We start from the raw sequence: 17,491 nt of genomic DNA, 5'->3' as shown, positions 1-17,491 counted from the left end.
AAAGACCCTGCCTGGCCCTCAGGCAGCTCTCAGGCTAGTGGAGGAGGCAGAAAGATCAGTTCCACCCATGCAGTTATAGCCTAAGTGTCAGCATTTAAGAGCTCAGGGTTTTGCACAGGGAGGCAGTGACAGGTCTCTCTTCAAATCGATCCATTTCCCTCTGTCTTGGCTCAGTTGTAGGAGCTACAAGTTCACAAGTCAAACTGGAAGGTGTTGTTTGTCCTTGCTCAGCACTAAGGTTCCTCTTCCTCTTGCCTTTCCTGGGGAATCACCTCTCCCCCGCTCTCAGTCCCCATTGTTTGATTGGGGGTGCCCTCCACTCTTTTGGAGTGTTTCCAAGGACAGTCGCATAACTCAGTCCTGACCAATCTATGTATTCCATTCTTCTGGCCATGGTGATTGGTTCACAGATGAGCACATGACCCAAGCTGGCCCAATGAGAAGCCTCCCTGGGACTTGGGATTGAACTCTTAGGAAAGAGAGCTCCCTTTATGCTGGTGTTTCTAAAGTAGAAAGAAGACGAGCTATTCAAACCACCTTCACATTGGGTGCTCCTCAAGAATGAAATCCACCCAGAGGAGAGATGGATAGAAGTGTCCTAAAGAAAGACATGTTTGGAGCACCTGGATCCAGCTATACCTGAAGGCTTCATTTCCACCCCTGAATTTTTCAGTTCTACGACCAATAAATTCCCTTTTTTTTTTTTTTTTTTTTTTGCTTAAGCCAGTTCACAATTTAGAGAATCCCACTTAATGCAAAAGTCACTGTGGATTGAAGGTCATCAGGAAACATCACTTCTCTCTTTATCCAGATATATATGTCTAATATTTCTTAGAGACGCATCAACAACAAAATAGCTGTATAGCTAAATAAGTAGCTATAGTAGAGGAATGAGCAGATTCCACAGGAGAGGAAGCAACTAATCTTGCTTGATAAAGGGTAATATTTAAGCTGCTTCTTGAAAATGAGCAAGAGTTTTTGAGACAGGGAACTAAAAGCAGACATTCTGGGAGGTGAGGGCAACAGCCTGTGCTAAAATCCAGAGAGCAAGAAAAAGGCACATGGGCAATGATGAGCCATTCAGGGTGGGTGGTAAATTCTAAAAAGGCTGCCCCGCCTGAATGTACACCATTAGTCCACCTTTTCCGGCATCAACCAATGAAATGGTTATGTTCCGCTAATGGTTCAGATGACATCATTCTTTACCCTGAGCAAAGGGGGAGAGCTATTTGCAAAGCTGCAGAGAATACCATACATACGAGATTCAAACGGGTTTCCAGGATGTGGATCTGTTTTTGCAGTTTCCGGGGGTTATTGGCCTCCTGCATTTTAATGAAGATCTGCTTTTGGTTTATAATTTTTTTTTCCATCTGAGCAATCTGAAAAAAAAGAGAGCGAGGGAGAGAAAACCCAGCTGTATTAACATCTGTATGGGTACAATTCTACAGTTTACTAACTCCCGTGTATTAAAAACAAAAATCACAATGATGTCTTTTCTTTTCCTAAATATGGAATTTGAATTTCTTTCTTGGGTGCCTGTTCCATTCAACTTAATCTGAGCCAGTTTAGGGTCAAAATGGGGCGATGTAGAGTTTCTGCTCTCACCTAGGCATGTAAATTTCACTTACCTGTTGCAAATTTCACTTTACCATAAAGCTGTGGTTTCTAGCCAAAATGGCATTGTTCCCCAAGGAGCTATCTGTAAATTTGTGGAGGTGTTTTTATGGCTGTTGCAATGATGGGAAAACAAGAGGGCACATATCCTGAAACGTGTTGAACAGCCCCAAATACTCAAGAATTGTGCCCTACCCCTTGGGACTTCCCAATGCCCCTCTCGACATTATGTAGGTGAAAAATCTCTTTATAGTTTTCTGTACCTGGAATCTTTGTTTGAAGGTGGTAAACAAACAGGCAGGATTTGGCCCTGGGGCTGTAGTTTGCTGCCCCTGGTCTACTCTAACCCAATTATGGCAATTCCATTTCCCTTTGCCAGTGATTGGCCTAGAAGTTGGCATGTGCCCCAGCCCAGGCCAATGAAGGGAAAACTGCTGGGGTATCTTGTGAAATATTCTCTCCTCATAAGAAGAGGCTATCAAAGAGAGAGAGAGAGAGACTATCATGTAAGTTGTCCTTCTTCATATCTTTGAACGTGGTTGTGTGAGAAGCTGATACCAGCTAAACTTTGGTAGCCATTTTGTGACCTTGAGGGAAGGACCAAAAGGTTCAGAGAGAAAAAAACCAACCCATCATTGTAGAGCTGCTAAACTATCCCTGGGATGGCCTAGTTCCAGACAGATCTCTTGTTATGTGAGAAAAGCAAACTTTATTCCCTCAGCTGCTTTTAATCAAGAATTATGTTACTTGCAGCTAAACACATTCTCACTAGTACATCAAACAAGATGGCAGCTCAGGTTATCAGGCATTGAGGAAACTGTTGTATCTCACACACACTGGTAAGGCAAATTAATTTCATTTATGATTGACATCAGCCAGGGTTTAGACTTTAGCCATTACCCCACACTCACAAAATTCCCTCAGAGCAAAAATAAAGAGCTTCATCAGTCCTGACATCTAAAGTCAAGTTCCCTGTTTTACTTTGTGTCCCTCTCCAGTTCTCTCTATGCACAGGCGGCATGTTCAACACAAACTCGCTGATGCACTAAAACAAGTGACTTGTCTTAATATATGGAGCGCAGTATTGCCAGACTGCAACATCTCCTGCTCGGAAGGAATGGCCACCCCTGCTAGAGATGACCCCCAGAGTCCTCAGGCTTCAGCTCCTTGTCAAAAGGAAGCTGTGGCGTCAGCATTTCCCCGGTGGCTCTTGTGATTAAATTCAGAGTCGAGATCCCTTTTGTGTCTTTATGTCAGAAGGCTGCTTTTGTGATGCCGAGAGTAATTAGGCCTCTGCCCGATGGGAGGCATTACCAAAGGCTGTGGCTGGCGGAGAAATGTATTGCCTAAGCAAGTTGCTGTTTTCCAGTTGGCTTATTTATTATTTTGTAAGGCCAGGCAGGGCCTGATGAGGTTCCTAGCGCAGTGACCTCTTGCAAGGACAGGGCTCTGGGTTCTGTGTTGGGCACAGGGAGAGGGATTCTGGAATTTGCCCATTCTTGGGCTTAAATTAAGGAAACCCTGGTGGTGTAGTGGTTAAGTGCTACAGCTGCTAACCAAGAGGTCAGCAGTTCAAATCCGCCAGGAAACTCTATGGGGCAGTTCTACTCTGTCCTATAGGGTTGCTATGAGTCGGAATCGACTTGACGGCAGTGGGTTTTTTGGGGTGGGCTTAAATTGGGATAAGACGGTTTGCTTTAAAGGGTGAGTGTCATATTCTTTGAGGACAGCAAATGAGGTTGCCTTTCCCTAATGCTCCTGAGGACCCATGTTCCCATCTTTTCTTCAATTTTCCTTTATCACCTCCTTTCTCATTCATTCATTCACACATTGACTCATTCATAAGTCATTTATTCATTCATGTTTATTAAATGCCTGTTCTGTGCCAGACAGCAGGCGTATGATGGTAATCAAGACAGAGATGGTCCCTGTCCTCAGAGAGCTGACTATCTTGGACTGGCAGGAAAAAAAAAAAAACATAAAGGGGATGAGTCTTCAGGGAGAGGAGATACAAGGTATTCTGCATGCAAAGCAGGGTCATTTGAGCTGAGACCTAAAGGATGAATAGGAGTTCCCCAAGCAGCAAACAGGTGGAAGGGCATTCCTGGCAGAGGGAACAGCATGTGCAAAGGCATGGACGTGACAGATAGGAGAGGGGGTTCCCAGGACGGTGAAGAGGCCGGTGTGGAAGGGACACAGAGAGGGACGGGGCAGGACAGAAGGTGGAAGAGGAGGGAAAGGCACAATTCGATAGAGTATACCACACCGGGGAGTTTGGCCTTTATTGAAAGAACAATGGGAAATTATTCAGAGGGTTTTTTTTTTTTTTTCACTTCTTTGCTATTTTATTTTTTCTAGTAATTACATATAAAGGCTCCTGGTGCCACAACGGTTAAGCACTCTGCTGCTAACTGAAAGGTCAGAGGTTCGAACCCACCACCGGCTCTGCAGGAGAAAAGACCTGGCCATCTGCTCCCATTAAGATTACAGCCTAGAAAACCCTATGGAGCAGTTCTACCCTGTCACATGGGGTCACTGTGAGTCAGACTTGACTCCATGGCACACAGCAACCAACCACAATTTATATATAATTTTTGTGTTGCTGTTTATATCTTAAAATCTCATTTTATTTTATTTTTGATGAAAATATACACATTAAAACATGCATCCATTCAACAATTCCAACACATATTATTCAGTGGCACTGGTTACATTCCTCACATTGTGTCAACATTCTTGTTATTTCTGTTTTAGTTGTCTCCTCCCATTACATTAGACTCAGTGTCCCCTAAGCTACTCACTTATACTGGAGTTACTGCTGTCCCTTTGGTCTCATATAGATAATTAAAAAAAAAAATTTTTTTGTATTGTAAAAATATGTATAACACAGCATTTGCCAAGTCAACGTTTTTCAGGCATACGATTTAGTGCTGGAGGGCTTTAAGCAGAGAAATGATGTTAATGAGGTTTCCATATTCATTCAGACAATATTGAGTGAGGACCTACTATGTGCCAGGCACTGGGATAGGCTGGCAGCCTGGTGAGGGAGCCATTAAATGACACCTGTATTAATACAGTCCCTGTGGATGTTGAGAAGCCCTGGAGGTGCGGTGGTTAAAGAATTTGGCTGTTAACTAAAAGGTCAGCAGTTCAAATCCACCAGCTGCTCCACAGGAGAAAGATGTGGCAGTCTCCTTCCCTAAAGATTTACAGATTCAGAAACCCTATGGGGTAGCTCTACTCTGTCCCATAGGGTTGTTAGGCATCAGAATCGACTTACGGACAATGAGTTTGGTTTTGGGTTTTGGTCTGTGGATGCTGGGGTGTCAGGTCCTGCCTAGGTTATCGAGGTGCTTCATCCATTCCTCCCCGCTGCCATGGGTCTTTTAAGAGAACCCTTTAAGAGAAAGGCCACACCTTCTCATCCAGCTCAGTCAGCAGTGTTTTCATGGATCTAATCAGGGTCTCGTAGTCCTCCTTGGTCTGCAGCAAAAACCGCAGCTCCATGTAGTTCTTCTTATTCAGACTCAAGTTCTTCGAGGACTTGATGAGACTCAGGATCAGGGTGATCTCATCCTGCTCCTCTTTCAGGGTCTTGATCTCCTTGCTGGGTGGTGGGCAGAGGGGAGAAGGAGTGAATGATTAATCCTGAGCCTCAAAGGCACCTTCATCACATACTGCGGGTGCCTCAGCCCTGGAAGGGGATTCAGGGAATGTTATGGATCAAATTGTGCCCCCGCAAAATATGTGTTGTAAATCTTAACCCCTATACCTGTGGCTGGTTGGAGCCCCGGTGGTACAGTGGTTGAGTGCTTGGCTACTAACCAAAAGGTCATCAGTTCGAATCTACCAGCCACTCCTTGGAAGTCCTTTGGGGCAGTTCTACTCTGTCCTAGAGGGTCACTCTGAGTAGGGAATGAGTCCTATAGGGTCACTGTGAGTAGGCAATGTGTTTTGGTTTTTTTTTGTTGGGGGGGAGAAATTTATATCTGTAGTTATAATGCCATTTGAGAATGGGTTTTCTTTGTTACGTTAATAAGACAGTTTTAGTGTAGGGTGTGTAGGTTATGTATTAAATCAATACCATTTGAGATATAAAAGGGCAGATTAAGCAAGCAAGCAAGCAGAGACGGGAGAGGACAGATGCCACACCACACGAAGATCACCAAAGAGCCAAGGAACAGAAGCTAAAGAGAGACAAGGACCTCCCCCAAGAGAAGACACAGAGAGAAAAGGCTTCTCCTACAGACAGGGCCCTGAATTCCGACTTCTCACCTCCTAAACTGTGAGAAAATAAATTTCCGTTCATTAAAGCCACCCACTTGCGGTATTTCTGTTATAGCAGCACTAGATAACTAAGGCAGAATTCTACTTCCCACCGGCTCCAATCATATGAGAGAGAAGGGAAGCCAGGCAGAGAGTGGTCCTGGGTCCAGGTCCAGAACTCGGTTATCCCAGACCTGTGGTTGCTGTTGTTAGCTGCCGTCTAGTCCACCCCCGACTCATAGCAACTCCACATGCAACTGAAGGCAATGCCGCCTGGTCCTGAGCCATCCCCGTGACCAGCTGTAGAGTGCACCACTGTGATCCACAGGGTTTTCACTGGCTGATTTTCAGAAGCAGATCAACAAACCTTTTTTCCCTAGTCCATCTTCATCAGAAAGTCCATGACCAGCTGTAGAGTGCACCACTGTGATCCATAGGGTTTTCACTGGCTGATTTTCAGAAGCAGATCAACAAACCTTTTTTCCCTAGTCCATCTCCATCAGAAAGTCCACTGAAACCCATTCAGCATCATAGCAAAACAGAAGCTTCCTCTGACAGAGGGGCGATGTCTTCACATGAGGTACATTGGCCAGGAATCGAACTCTGGTTTCCTGCATGGAAGGTAAGAATTCTACCACTAAACCACCACTGCCCTCTGCCTGAGGCTTAAGAAACCAGACCCACTGCCTTCTGACTCATAGTAACCCCCAGGGTTCCCAAGGCTATAAAGCTCTACGGATACAGATTGCCATATCTTTCTCCCATGGAGCAGCTGGGGGGTTTGAACCCCTGCCCTTTTGGTTAGCAGTTGAGCACCTTAACCACTGCGCCAGCAGGGCTCCTGCCTGAGGCCTAGTTTGTTGTATTTCTACAGCTCACCCTTCTCTAAGGGGGACTGTTTTCCTGCGGAACAACTTACAGCTGTGCCTGTCAAAACTCATTCCCTAGACCTGGCTGGAGCCCCACGTTCTCTTTTGCCAGCAGGTCTGCTGGCATCTATCTGCTCTGCAGACCTCCTTCCAGACTTGACAGCCAATTACCTTCGGCAACGAGGGGCAAAGATATCAGACGGGATTTTTTCAGTTTGCATCAGCCCAGAGAGGGGCAATCACCTCTAACCTCTGCTACTTTCTCTACTTGAGCTGCTAATGATTTATTAAAACTGGCTGATATGAGTCTTCTTCTTTCTCTGCCCTGGAAAAGGAGTCGGGGTGGGCAAAGAATGGGAATGTGGGCAAAGAAAGGCCCTGTGAGACTGCACAACTGAACTACAGAAAATGGCAGAGAGGTCATGTTTCCTGCGAAGTCCGAGTACCCTGTCCCTGCTGCTCAGTTCGGATTGCAGACCAGGCATCAGGGCAGACCAGCCATCAAAGCAGACAGGCCATCAGCGTCCTTTGGAAGTTTGTAGCAATGCACAATCTCAGGCTCCAACCAAAACCTACTGGCTCAGAATCTGCTTTGTGACATGGTTCTCAAGTGATTCGTAAGCACATTATAGTTTTAGAAGCACCACTCTAGAACAGCAAGGAGTGTTCTAGAGCAGTGGTTGGCAAACTTCCCTGTAAAGGGACAGAAAGTAAATATTTCAGGCTTTGCGGGCCTCTGTTACACATACCCAACCCTGCCATTATAGCCCAAGTCATAAGCAATACATAAACAAACAGGCATGGCTGTGTGCCAGTAAACCTTTATGACCAATAGAACATTCCACAATGACAATGAAATGTTCTACATCTGTGCTGTCCAACAGTACCCACTAGGCACATGTGGCTATCAAGCACTTGAAATGTGGCTATGCAACTGAGGAACTGAATTTTTTTTTTTTTTAATTAATTTAAAATGTAAATAGCCACAGATGGCTTGGCTAGTGGTTAATGGATACCCAGTTCTGGAGCATTCTGTCTTTTAAGGCTGCAGTCGCTGGGATTTCTCTTCCCCTCTTAACCTTCTGGAGCCCTGATGATGCAGTGGTTAAGGGCTCGGCTGCTAAACAAAAGGTCAGCAGTTCGAATCCATCAACCTCTCCTTGGAAACCCAAGGGGCAGCTCTCCTCTATCCTATAGGGTCGCTATGAGTCTGAATCAACTCGATGGCAACGGGTTTGGTTTTTGGGCTTTTTCTTAATCTGCTCCTGGAAAGAGGTCTTTGTTAAGGTGGAAAGAAAAAAAAGGCTGAGGACAAGACTATACCAGATCTTATGGAGTGAAATTGTGTTCCCAAAAACATGTGTCGTAAATCCTAGCCCCCAGACCTGTGGGTGTGATCCCATTTGGGAATAGGCCTTTCTTTGTTATGTTAATGAGGCCGTATCAGTGTATCAAACCTATTGCTGTAGAGTCAATTCCAATTCATAGCGACACTATGGGACAGAGTAGAAGTGTCCCATAGGGTTTCCAAGGAGTGACTGGTGGATTTGAACTGTCGACCTTTTGGTTAGCAGCTGAGCTCTTAACCACTGCACCACCAGGTGTGTTTTAAGCCAGTCACATTTGAGATATAAAAGGAATCGATCAGGCACAGAAGAAAGCAAGCAGGGAGTGGGGGGAGGATTGATGCTACACGCATGAGATTTCCAAGGAACCAAGGAACAGTAGCAGAAAAGAGACAAGGGCCAACAGAGAGAAAAAGACTTCCCCTGGAATTGGTGCCCTGAATTTGGATTTCTCCCCTCCTAAACAGTGGGAAAATAAATTTCTGTTAAAGCCACCCACTTTTGGTATTCCTGTTATAGCAGCAATAGATGACTAAGACACCTTTTTTTCCTCTTTTACTACTCAGTTGGAAACTTCGTTTCTGCTTCCCCTCCTTATACCCACATTCTTCCTCATCTCTTCATGTGGGGTAAATGACTCTCAAATAGGGAAACCTGATGAAGAATGGCCACCTTTGTACTATGATGTTGGTGGAGAATATCGAACATACCATGGATGGCCAGAAGGATGAACAAATCTGTCTTGGAAGAAGTATAGCCAGAATGCTCCTTAGAAGCAAAGGATGGCGAGACTTTGCCTCACGTACTTTGGGACATGTTATCAGGAGGGACCATTCTCTGGAGCAGAACATCACGCTTGGTAGAAGGTCAGTGAAAAAGAGGAAGACCCTCAACTAGATGGACTGACACAGTGGCTGCAACAATGGGCTCAAACATAACAACAACTGTGAGCATGGCACAGGACCAGGCAGTTGTTTTGTTCCGTTGTACATAGGATCGCTATGAGTCGGAATCAACTCCACAGCACTTAACAACTGACAACAAGCAAGTCAGCAGGACACGTGACATTAGCCCTCAAGGCTTGAAAATAATCCTCTGTTCTCTGAAACCATTTAGACAATGGCCCTGCCCTCCAGACTCTAGGTATTAGCCACTCTTCAGGTTCTGCATGGAGAGCCCTCAGTCCTGGGCTTTCGCTCCACCTTCCAGGCCCATTGGAATGGCAATTCTGTTCCCTCAAATTTGGGCAGCCCCATTCTCCTAATCCATCTGAGTGACAACTCCATCCTTTGAGACTGCACAGGTCATGGCCCCACTCTTTGAGACCGAAGCAGCTCTGCTCCCTGATTCCTTGTCCTCTCAGCCCCTCAGGCCTCACCACCTTCATCTGCCCTGCTGGGGCAAGTGTTTCAAAGCTCTTCAGCTCTACCAATAAGCACCTGGAGGCACCCCACTCCACCGAGAAGCCTCCTGCACAAAGGCACTCAGCTCTCTTGCTCTATGGGTTGGCTCCAGTGCTGTCTCGCACTGGTCTCCTGTTCTGCTGCTGCCGTATTTTTCTGCTGCTGCTTCTCTCCATCTGCACCATCTCCAGTTTAACACCTCTCCTCACTTCCTTCTGAATCCTTACCAGAATTGTTTTTGATGTCCATAATTCCACCAACAGTCGCTTCCAGGCAATCTAGGCTTTTACTATTAAAATATATATATATATATATATATATATATATATATATATATATATATACATATTTAATAGTAAAAGCCTAGATTGCCTGGAAGCGACTGTTGGTGGAATTATGGACATCAAAGACTATTCGGCACTTTAAAACTCTTCCAGCCTCTACACATTCACAGTTTGAAAATTGCTTCCACACTTTAGGTACCTGTTAGAGCAGCACCCCACTCCCAATACCAAATTGTCTTGGATATCTAGTCCTGCTATAACAGAAATACCACAAGTGGAGCACTTTAACTAAGAGAAATTTTTTCTTTCACAGTCTAGAAGTCTGAATTCAGGATGCCAGCTCCAGGGGAAGGCCTTCTCTCTCTCTGTTGTCTCTGGGGGAAGGTCCTTGTCATCAATCTTCTCTGGTCGAGGAGCTTCTCAGTGCAGGGACCCCAGGTCCAAAGGATGCACTCCCCTCCTGGTTCTTCATTCTTAGTGGCATGTCTCCCTGTCTCTCTGCTCGTTTCTCTCTTTTATATCTCCAAAGAGATTGACTTAAAACACAATCTAATCCTGTAGATTGAGTCCTGCTTCATTAACAAAACTGCTGCGAATCTCACCTCATTAACATCATAGAGGTAGTATACAACACATGGGAAAATCACATCAGATAACAAAATGGTGGACAATCATACAAAATTGGCAATCATGGCCTATCCAAATTGATACACATTTTGGGGGGACACAATTCAATCCATAACAGGGGGGCAACATTCAGTCACACCTAAAAGGTAGTAAGTACAATAACTATTTCCAGAAAGGATAGGGGAAGAGAATGACTGTGAGAAAATAAATGCCTGTTCTTTAAAACCATCCACTTGCGGTATTTCTATTATAGCAACACTAGGAAACTAAGACACCAGAGTTAGGCTTTCAGAGGCGGGGCATTAGTAGCAAAAGGAAGGTCTGTCTCTCTTGCAGGAAGGACTGTGACTGGGGTGAGGCAAGTGAGGTGCCTAGAGTGCAAAATTTAAGGAGGTCCTCACTCTCACAGTTGTGCAAGTGCAGGGTCAACCCTGAGAGTGACAGCCTCCTGAAATTTTGCTCCCTAGGTGCCTCACTCACCTCACCCTAGTCCTGTCCCTATTTATAGGAGTTTCACTCCCAGCCTAACATTTCCATTCTTCCATCCTCTCCCCTTCAGTTCAAAGGGAAATCAGACCAAATGGACTGACTTAAAGTGAAAACCGTGTGTGTGTGTGTGTGTGTGTGTGTGTGTACGTTTATGGGGTGAGGGAGCATAAGGGTAAGAACCAAGAAAGATTGTCAGGGAGAGACTGGAAAAGAGACATTTCCTGATGTTCATCAGGAGTGGGCTCTGAATCAGGGCTGCCAGACACAGATGTGCAGGTTGTAGACTGCACAGCTCTAGGCAGAACCATCAGCTTCATAAACATCATTAACGTGTTGGTTTACTACACTTTTCTGGGAAGTGTCTTGTTCAGACAAAATCCCTACATAATGACAACTGTTCCCACAGATGGCAGTAAAGAGTCTTAAAAAGGGTGCCTTGTTCTAACTCGCATCAAGGTCTTATATGAGCTACCAGGAGCCTATGTGAGGGGCATTCATAGAAAATCTAAAAAACTCCTTCTCCCCAGTTTCTTAACTATATGCACCATCTAATAGTAAGATTTTCTTTTTAATAATGGACAGTTCATTCTGCCTTTATAAACACTATGGATGTAGCTAAGGAGTTACAGCTTGAAACCCTCAGAGGGAATCCAAAGATGTAATGTCTGTTTATTCAATCCAAGGGAACACTTTTCTAATGCCACAAAAAACCATGCTGTTGTTGTGGGTAGGTGCTGTTGAGTTGGTTCCAACTCATAGCGACCCTATGTACAACAGAACAAAACACTGCCTGGTTCTGCCCCATCCTCACAACCATCATTATGTTTGAGCCCATTGTTGCAGCCACTGTGTCAATCCATCCCATTGAGGGTCTTCCTCTCTTTCACTGACCCTCTACTTTACCAAGTATGATGTCCTTCTCCAGGGACTAATCCCTCCTGATAACACATCCAAAGTCTGTGAGATGAAGTCTTGCCATCCTTGCTTCTAAGGAGCATTCTGGTTGTACTTCTTCCAAGACAGATCTGTTCATTCTTCTGGCAGTCCATGGTATATTCAATATTCTTCACCAACACCACAATTCAAAGGTATCATTTCTTCTTTGGTCTTTCTTATTCATTGCCCAGCTTTCACATGCACATGACTGAAAACACCATGGCTTGGGTCAGGCACACCTTAGTCTTCAAAGTGACATCTTTGCTTTTCAACATTTTAAAGAGGTCTTTTGCAGCAGATTTGCCCAATGAAATTTGTCTTTTGATTTTTTTTTACTGCTGCTTCCATGGGCGTTGATTGTGGATCCAAGGAAAATGAAATTCTTGACAACTTCAATGTTATCTCCATTTATCATGATGTTGCCTATAGGTCCAGTTGTTAGGATTTTTGTTTTCTTTATGTTGGGGCGTAATCCATACTAAAGGCTGTGGTCTTTGAACTTCATCAGTAAGTGCTTCAAGTCCTCTTCACTTTCAGCAAGCAAGGTTGTGTCATCTCATAACGCAGGTTGTTAATGAGTCTTCCTCCAGTCCTCATGCCCATTCTTCTTCATATAATTCAGCTTCTCAGATTATTTGCTCAGCGTACAGACTGAATAGGTATGGAGAGAGGACGCAACCTTGACACACCTTTTCTGTCTTTAAACCACTCAGTATCCTCTTGTTCTGTCCGAACAACTGCCTCTTGATTTAGGTACAGGTTCCTCATAAACACAATGAATTGTTCTGGAATTCCCATTCTTCTCAATGTTATCCCCAATTTGTTATCACCCACACAGTTGAATGCCTTTGGTAGTCAATAAAACACAGTTAAACATCTTTCTGGTATTCTCTGCTTTCAGCCAAGATATATTTGGCATCAACAATTATATCCTTCATTCTACATCCTCTTCTGAATCTGACTTGAATTTCTGGCAATTCTCTATTGATATACTGCTCCAGCCACTTCTGAATGATCTTCAGCAAAATTTTACTTAAGTGTGATATTAATGATATTGTTCAATAATTTCCACATTCTGTTGGATCACTTTTCTTGGGAATAGGTATAAATATGGATCTCTTCCAGTTGGTTGGCCAGGTAACTGTCTTCCAAATTTCTTGGCATAGACAAATGAGCACCTCTAATGCTGCATCCATTTGTTGAAACATCTCAATTGGTATTCTGTCAATATCTGGAAGCTTGTTTTTCTCCAATGCCTTTAGTGCAGCTTGGACTTCTCCCTTCAGTACCATACACATCAAAATTTCAAGGACAACTCAATTTCAAATACTCTGTCTTGCAGTTTCCGTAAGGACACAGTAGGAAACATCATTTGGGTTACTGGCAGCTCAAAGATTCCTTCCTTCTCTGGGAACTCCCTCCACTTCCATTGCTATGGCCATGGGCAGCCATTTTGTATCCTATGGTCCAGCTCCCAGCCACATCTGATTGGACCAGGAAGAGACACCTGACCCAGTCTGAGCCAATCAGATTCTGCCTCTCCTGGAACTTTGGGATTGGAATTGATTCAAGACAGCCTCTCTGTGTGGCCCTTGGTAACTCGCAAGCTCAAGAGTAGGAGGCAGCCATCTTCCACCAGCAAGGGCTGATCTTCAGAGACAGAAGAACAAAACCTCTGTGTAGAAAGAAGCAGGAACCAGAAATGGCTTTTCATTTCAGTCCTTCCCTAAGACACAGGGGGCTTTTCCCCTGGAGTCCAAGAAATACCCCTGGATTCTGATCATGAATCCTTCTCCAGACTAAGGCATCTCAAATGGCTTTCTCTTGTAACCAGTGTTTGTAGATAGATGACCACGGGTTGCCAGATTGGGTTCACAAAGCAGGCCCTCAAAAGGAATTGAAAGCAGGGACTCAAACAGATACTTGTACACTAATGTTCACAGTGTGATATCACTAGGTGGTGGAAATGGTTAACATGCTCAGTAGCTAATTGAAAGGCTGGTTGGTTCAAGTCTACCCAGAGGCACCTCAGATGAAAGGCCTAGCGATCTACTTCTGAAAAATCCAGCCATTGAAAACCCTATGCAGAACACAGTTCTACTCTGATACACATAGGGTTGCCATGAGTTGCTGTCAACTCAATGGCAGCTGGTTAATGTTCATTGCAGCATTATTCACAATAGCCAAAAGGTGGAAACAATCCAAGTGTCCATCAACTGACTAATGGATAAACAAAATGTGGTCTATCCATACAGTGGAATATTATTCAGCCATAAAGAGAAACAAAGTTCTGAATCATGCCACAACGTGGATGAACCTTAAAAACATTATACTAAGTGAAAGAAGCCAGACAGAAAAAGGCAAATATTGTATGATTCCAATAACATGAAATATCTCAAGTATGCAAACCACAGAGACAGAAAGTAGATTAGATGTTATCTGGGTTGGGGGGAAGGAGGATGGAGAGTTATTGCTTAAAGGGCACTGAGATGTTGTTTGGGGTGATGGAAATACCTAGTGGGAAAAGTTGCATTGAAGGCACTGGTGAAAAACAAGGCTCCAGGAATCGATGGAACACCAATTGAGATGTTTCGACAAACAAATGCAATGCTGGAAGCACTCATTCATCTATGCCAGGAAATTTGGAAGACAGCTTCATAGCCAACCAACTGGAAGAGATTCATATCTGTGCCCATTCCAAAGAAAGGTGATCCAACTGAACGTGGAAATTATCGAACAATACCATTAATATCACATGCAAGTAAAATTATGGTGAAGATCATTCAAAAATGGTTGCAGCAGTACATCAACAGGGAACTGCCAGGAATTCAAGCCTGATTCAGAAGAGAACGTGGAATGAGGGATATCATTGCTGATGTCAGATGCATCTTGGCTGAAAGCAGAGAATACCAGGAAGATATTTACCTGTGTTTTATTGACTATGCAAAAGCATTGTGCAGAGTGGTAATTCCAGAACACTTAATTGTATTCATGCAGAACTTGTACAGAGACCATGAAGCAGTTGTTTGAATAGAACAAGGGAATACTGCATGGTTTAAAATCAGGAAAGGTGTGTGTCAGGGTTGTAGACTTTCACCATACTTATTAAATTGGTATGCTGAGCAAATAATCTGAGAAACTGGACTACGTGAAGAAGAATGGGGCATCAGGATTGGAGGAAGACTCATTAACAACCTGTGATATACAGATGACACAACCTTGCTTGCTGAAAGCAAAGAGGATTTGAAGCTTTTACTGATGAAGATCAAAGACCACAGCCTACAGTATGGATTACACCTCAACATAAAGAAAAAAAATCCTCACAACTGGACCAATAAGCAACTTCATGATAAACGGAGAAAAGATTGAAGTTGTCAAGGATTTCATTTTACTTGGATCCACAATCAACGCCCATGGAAGCAGCAATCAAGAAGTCAAACAATGCATCACATTGGGCAAATCTGCTGCAAAAGGCTTCTTTAAATGTTAAAAAGCTAGATGTCACCTTGAGTACTAAGGTATGCCTGACCCAAGCCATGTTTTCAATCACCTTATATTCACGCTAAAGCTAGACAATGAATAAGGAAGACTGAAGAAGAATTGATGCCTTTAAATTATACTGCTAGCAAAGAATATTGAAAATACCATGGACTGCAGAAGAACGAACAAATCTGTCTTGGAAGAAGTACAGCCAGGATGCTCCTTAGAAGCAAGCATGGTGAGACTTCATCTCACTTACTTTGGACATGTTATCAGAAGGGATCAGTCTCTGGAGAAGGACATTACGCTTGGTAAAGTAGAGGGTCAGCGAGAGAGAGGAAGACCCTCAATGAGATGGACTGACACAGTGGCTGCAACAATGGGGTCAAACATAACCATGATTTTGAGGATGGTGCAGGTCCAGGCAGTTATTTCATTCTGTTGTACACAGGGTTGCTACGAGTTGGAACCAACTCGACAGCATCTAACAACAACAACAAAGGTTATACTACATTGTGAACATAATTAATGCCACTGAACTATACACTTAGAAATCGTTAAAATGGCAAGTGTTAAGATATATTTTTTACCACAATAAAATTTTTAAAAAGAAGGAAAGAAAGAGGTGAATCCCTGCCCCAGAGGCCACAAGAGAAGACAAGCACCAAGAAACCAAACCCAAAATTTTCTCTAAGTTTATTCGGGATAAAACTCTGGCCATCACTTACTACTGGTTGGTGATCCTCTGCTGGGAGCGGAAGTTAAAGGTCTTCCGGCTGTCCACCATTTTCCTGAACTGCTGCCTTAGCCTCCGAAGCTCCATCTCTGCCTGTTGCTCTTTGGTCTTGTCTGAATCTTCCTGGGAATATCCAGAGTCTTTTCTCCTATGCTTCTTTGGTTGAGGGAGACAGAGGGCAGGAGCAACAGCTTAGGTAACTAGAGAAGGCCACATTTCAGCTCAAGGGGGAGGGGGAAGGAGGTGGAAGACCACCCTTGAGTGATGGCAACTGCTTATCTGTTACATGGAAAATCTGTCCAGGGTTGTCACGGTGGGAGGAGGCTGGGCCCCATGTTGTATACTGAAGAGGCAGCCTTCCTATGCAGGGTAAGAGGGTGTTCTTTGGAGTCCTGGTTTCAAGTCCTGACACTGCTACTTATGGCCTGTGAGTCTTTGGGCAAATCACTTCACATCTCTGAGTCTCTAGTCCCTTGTCTATAAAATGGGTACGTACAGGTGCGTTGTGAGGATTAAGTGAGCTAATACGTGTAAAGGAAACGGCACAGCCCCTGACCCATAGTAAGTGCTCCTTAGGAGCTGTTATTACCGAAGGCATCTTGAAGAAATAGTGTTTTCCTCTGCTTAGTCAAAGCCAGCGATTGCTTCTTTCTCTCTCTGCAATGCCTGTCCACAGGGTCCAAAGGAAAAGAACTTGTGAGCCACTCTATGGTACTTCCTCCCTCCCCCACCTTCCACAGTCCCGTCCTTCTCCCTCAGATTGGCACATGAGGAGGACACGGCAGATGGCTGCCCGGGTGGGAAAAGAGGCACTTAAAAAAAAAAAAAAGCAATGTTTGCCTGAAACCTGTTCCTCTCACAATTTATTATTAGAAGCTGGGCAGATGGTTCTGGAGTGCCAGTTACCCTTCTGCTCCCTGTGTTCCCAAAGAGAAGGGGTCAAAATGGCATCAGTGTGTTGTGTCCCCTAATGGGGTTAAAATGAAATTCGCCCAACCTCAGCTTCAGCTGCGGGTGGACTCCCCCATTTAAAGCAGAATCCAGTGGTTCTGAGAGGCATTTTTGTAATACCATAACTTAAATTCTGGCCTGTGAGTACTCAGAGGAGACCCACTACACCCCAACTCCCAAACTTCAGGGGCTCGATTCCTAAAGCAAAAACTTCTAGCTTTGCCACCCACTGAGGGGTCCTGTTGTGTAGTGGTAAAAAAAAGCATTGGTTGTGGAGATTAATAGATTTGAGCTCAAATCTCTCCTCAGCCACTGACTAACTTTGGTCAAGTCACTTCAGTTCTCGAAGCCTTGGTTTGCTCATCTGGAAAATGGGAGAAATTCTAGAAGCCACCTCACAGGGTGTTGAGCATGTAAGGCACCTAGCACTTTGCCAGGCACATAGTAAGTGTTCAGTAAACAGTGGCTAGTATGACATGGGTTATTTCAC

The 17,491-nt window shown here is 44.2% G+C and overlaps 1 protein-coding gene across 1 annotated transcript in view; it reads right to left on the bottom strand.

Moving 5' to 3' along the window:
* CCDC63 (coiled-coil domain containing 63) overlaps positions 1 to 16,709 on the bottom strand; it is a 33,298-nt gene extending 16,589 nt beyond the window's left edge. Inside the window, exons 1-4 of the mRNA XM_049866893.1 lie at positions 16,640 to 16,709; positions 16,043 to 16,206; positions 5,032 to 5,221; positions 1,260 to 1,379 (exon numbers count right to left, since the gene is read on the bottom strand). Of these exons, the coding sequence (XP_049722850.1) occupies positions 1,260 to 1,379; positions 5,032 to 5,221; positions 16,043 to 16,206; positions 16,640 to 16,648 (483 nt within the window). The 5' untranslated portion in view covers positions 16,649 to 16,709. The remainder of the gene's footprint in view (positions 1 to 1,259; positions 1,380 to 5,031; positions 5,222 to 16,042; positions 16,207 to 16,639) is intronic.
* Positions 16,710 to 17,491: the final 782 nt, after the last annotated feature.

The sequence above is a fragment of the Elephas maximus genome, chromosome 22 (genome assembly GCF_024166365.1).
Source record: "Elephas maximus indicus isolate mEleMax1 chromosome 22, mEleMax1 primary haplotype, whole genome shotgun sequence".
In the NCBI taxonomy this organism is placed as follows: domain Eukaryota; kingdom Metazoa; phylum Chordata; class Mammalia; order Proboscidea; family Elephantidae; genus Elephas; species Elephas maximus.
Note: the sequence above shows the minus strand (reverse complement) of the source record. Positions and strands in the feature narration are given on the sequence as shown.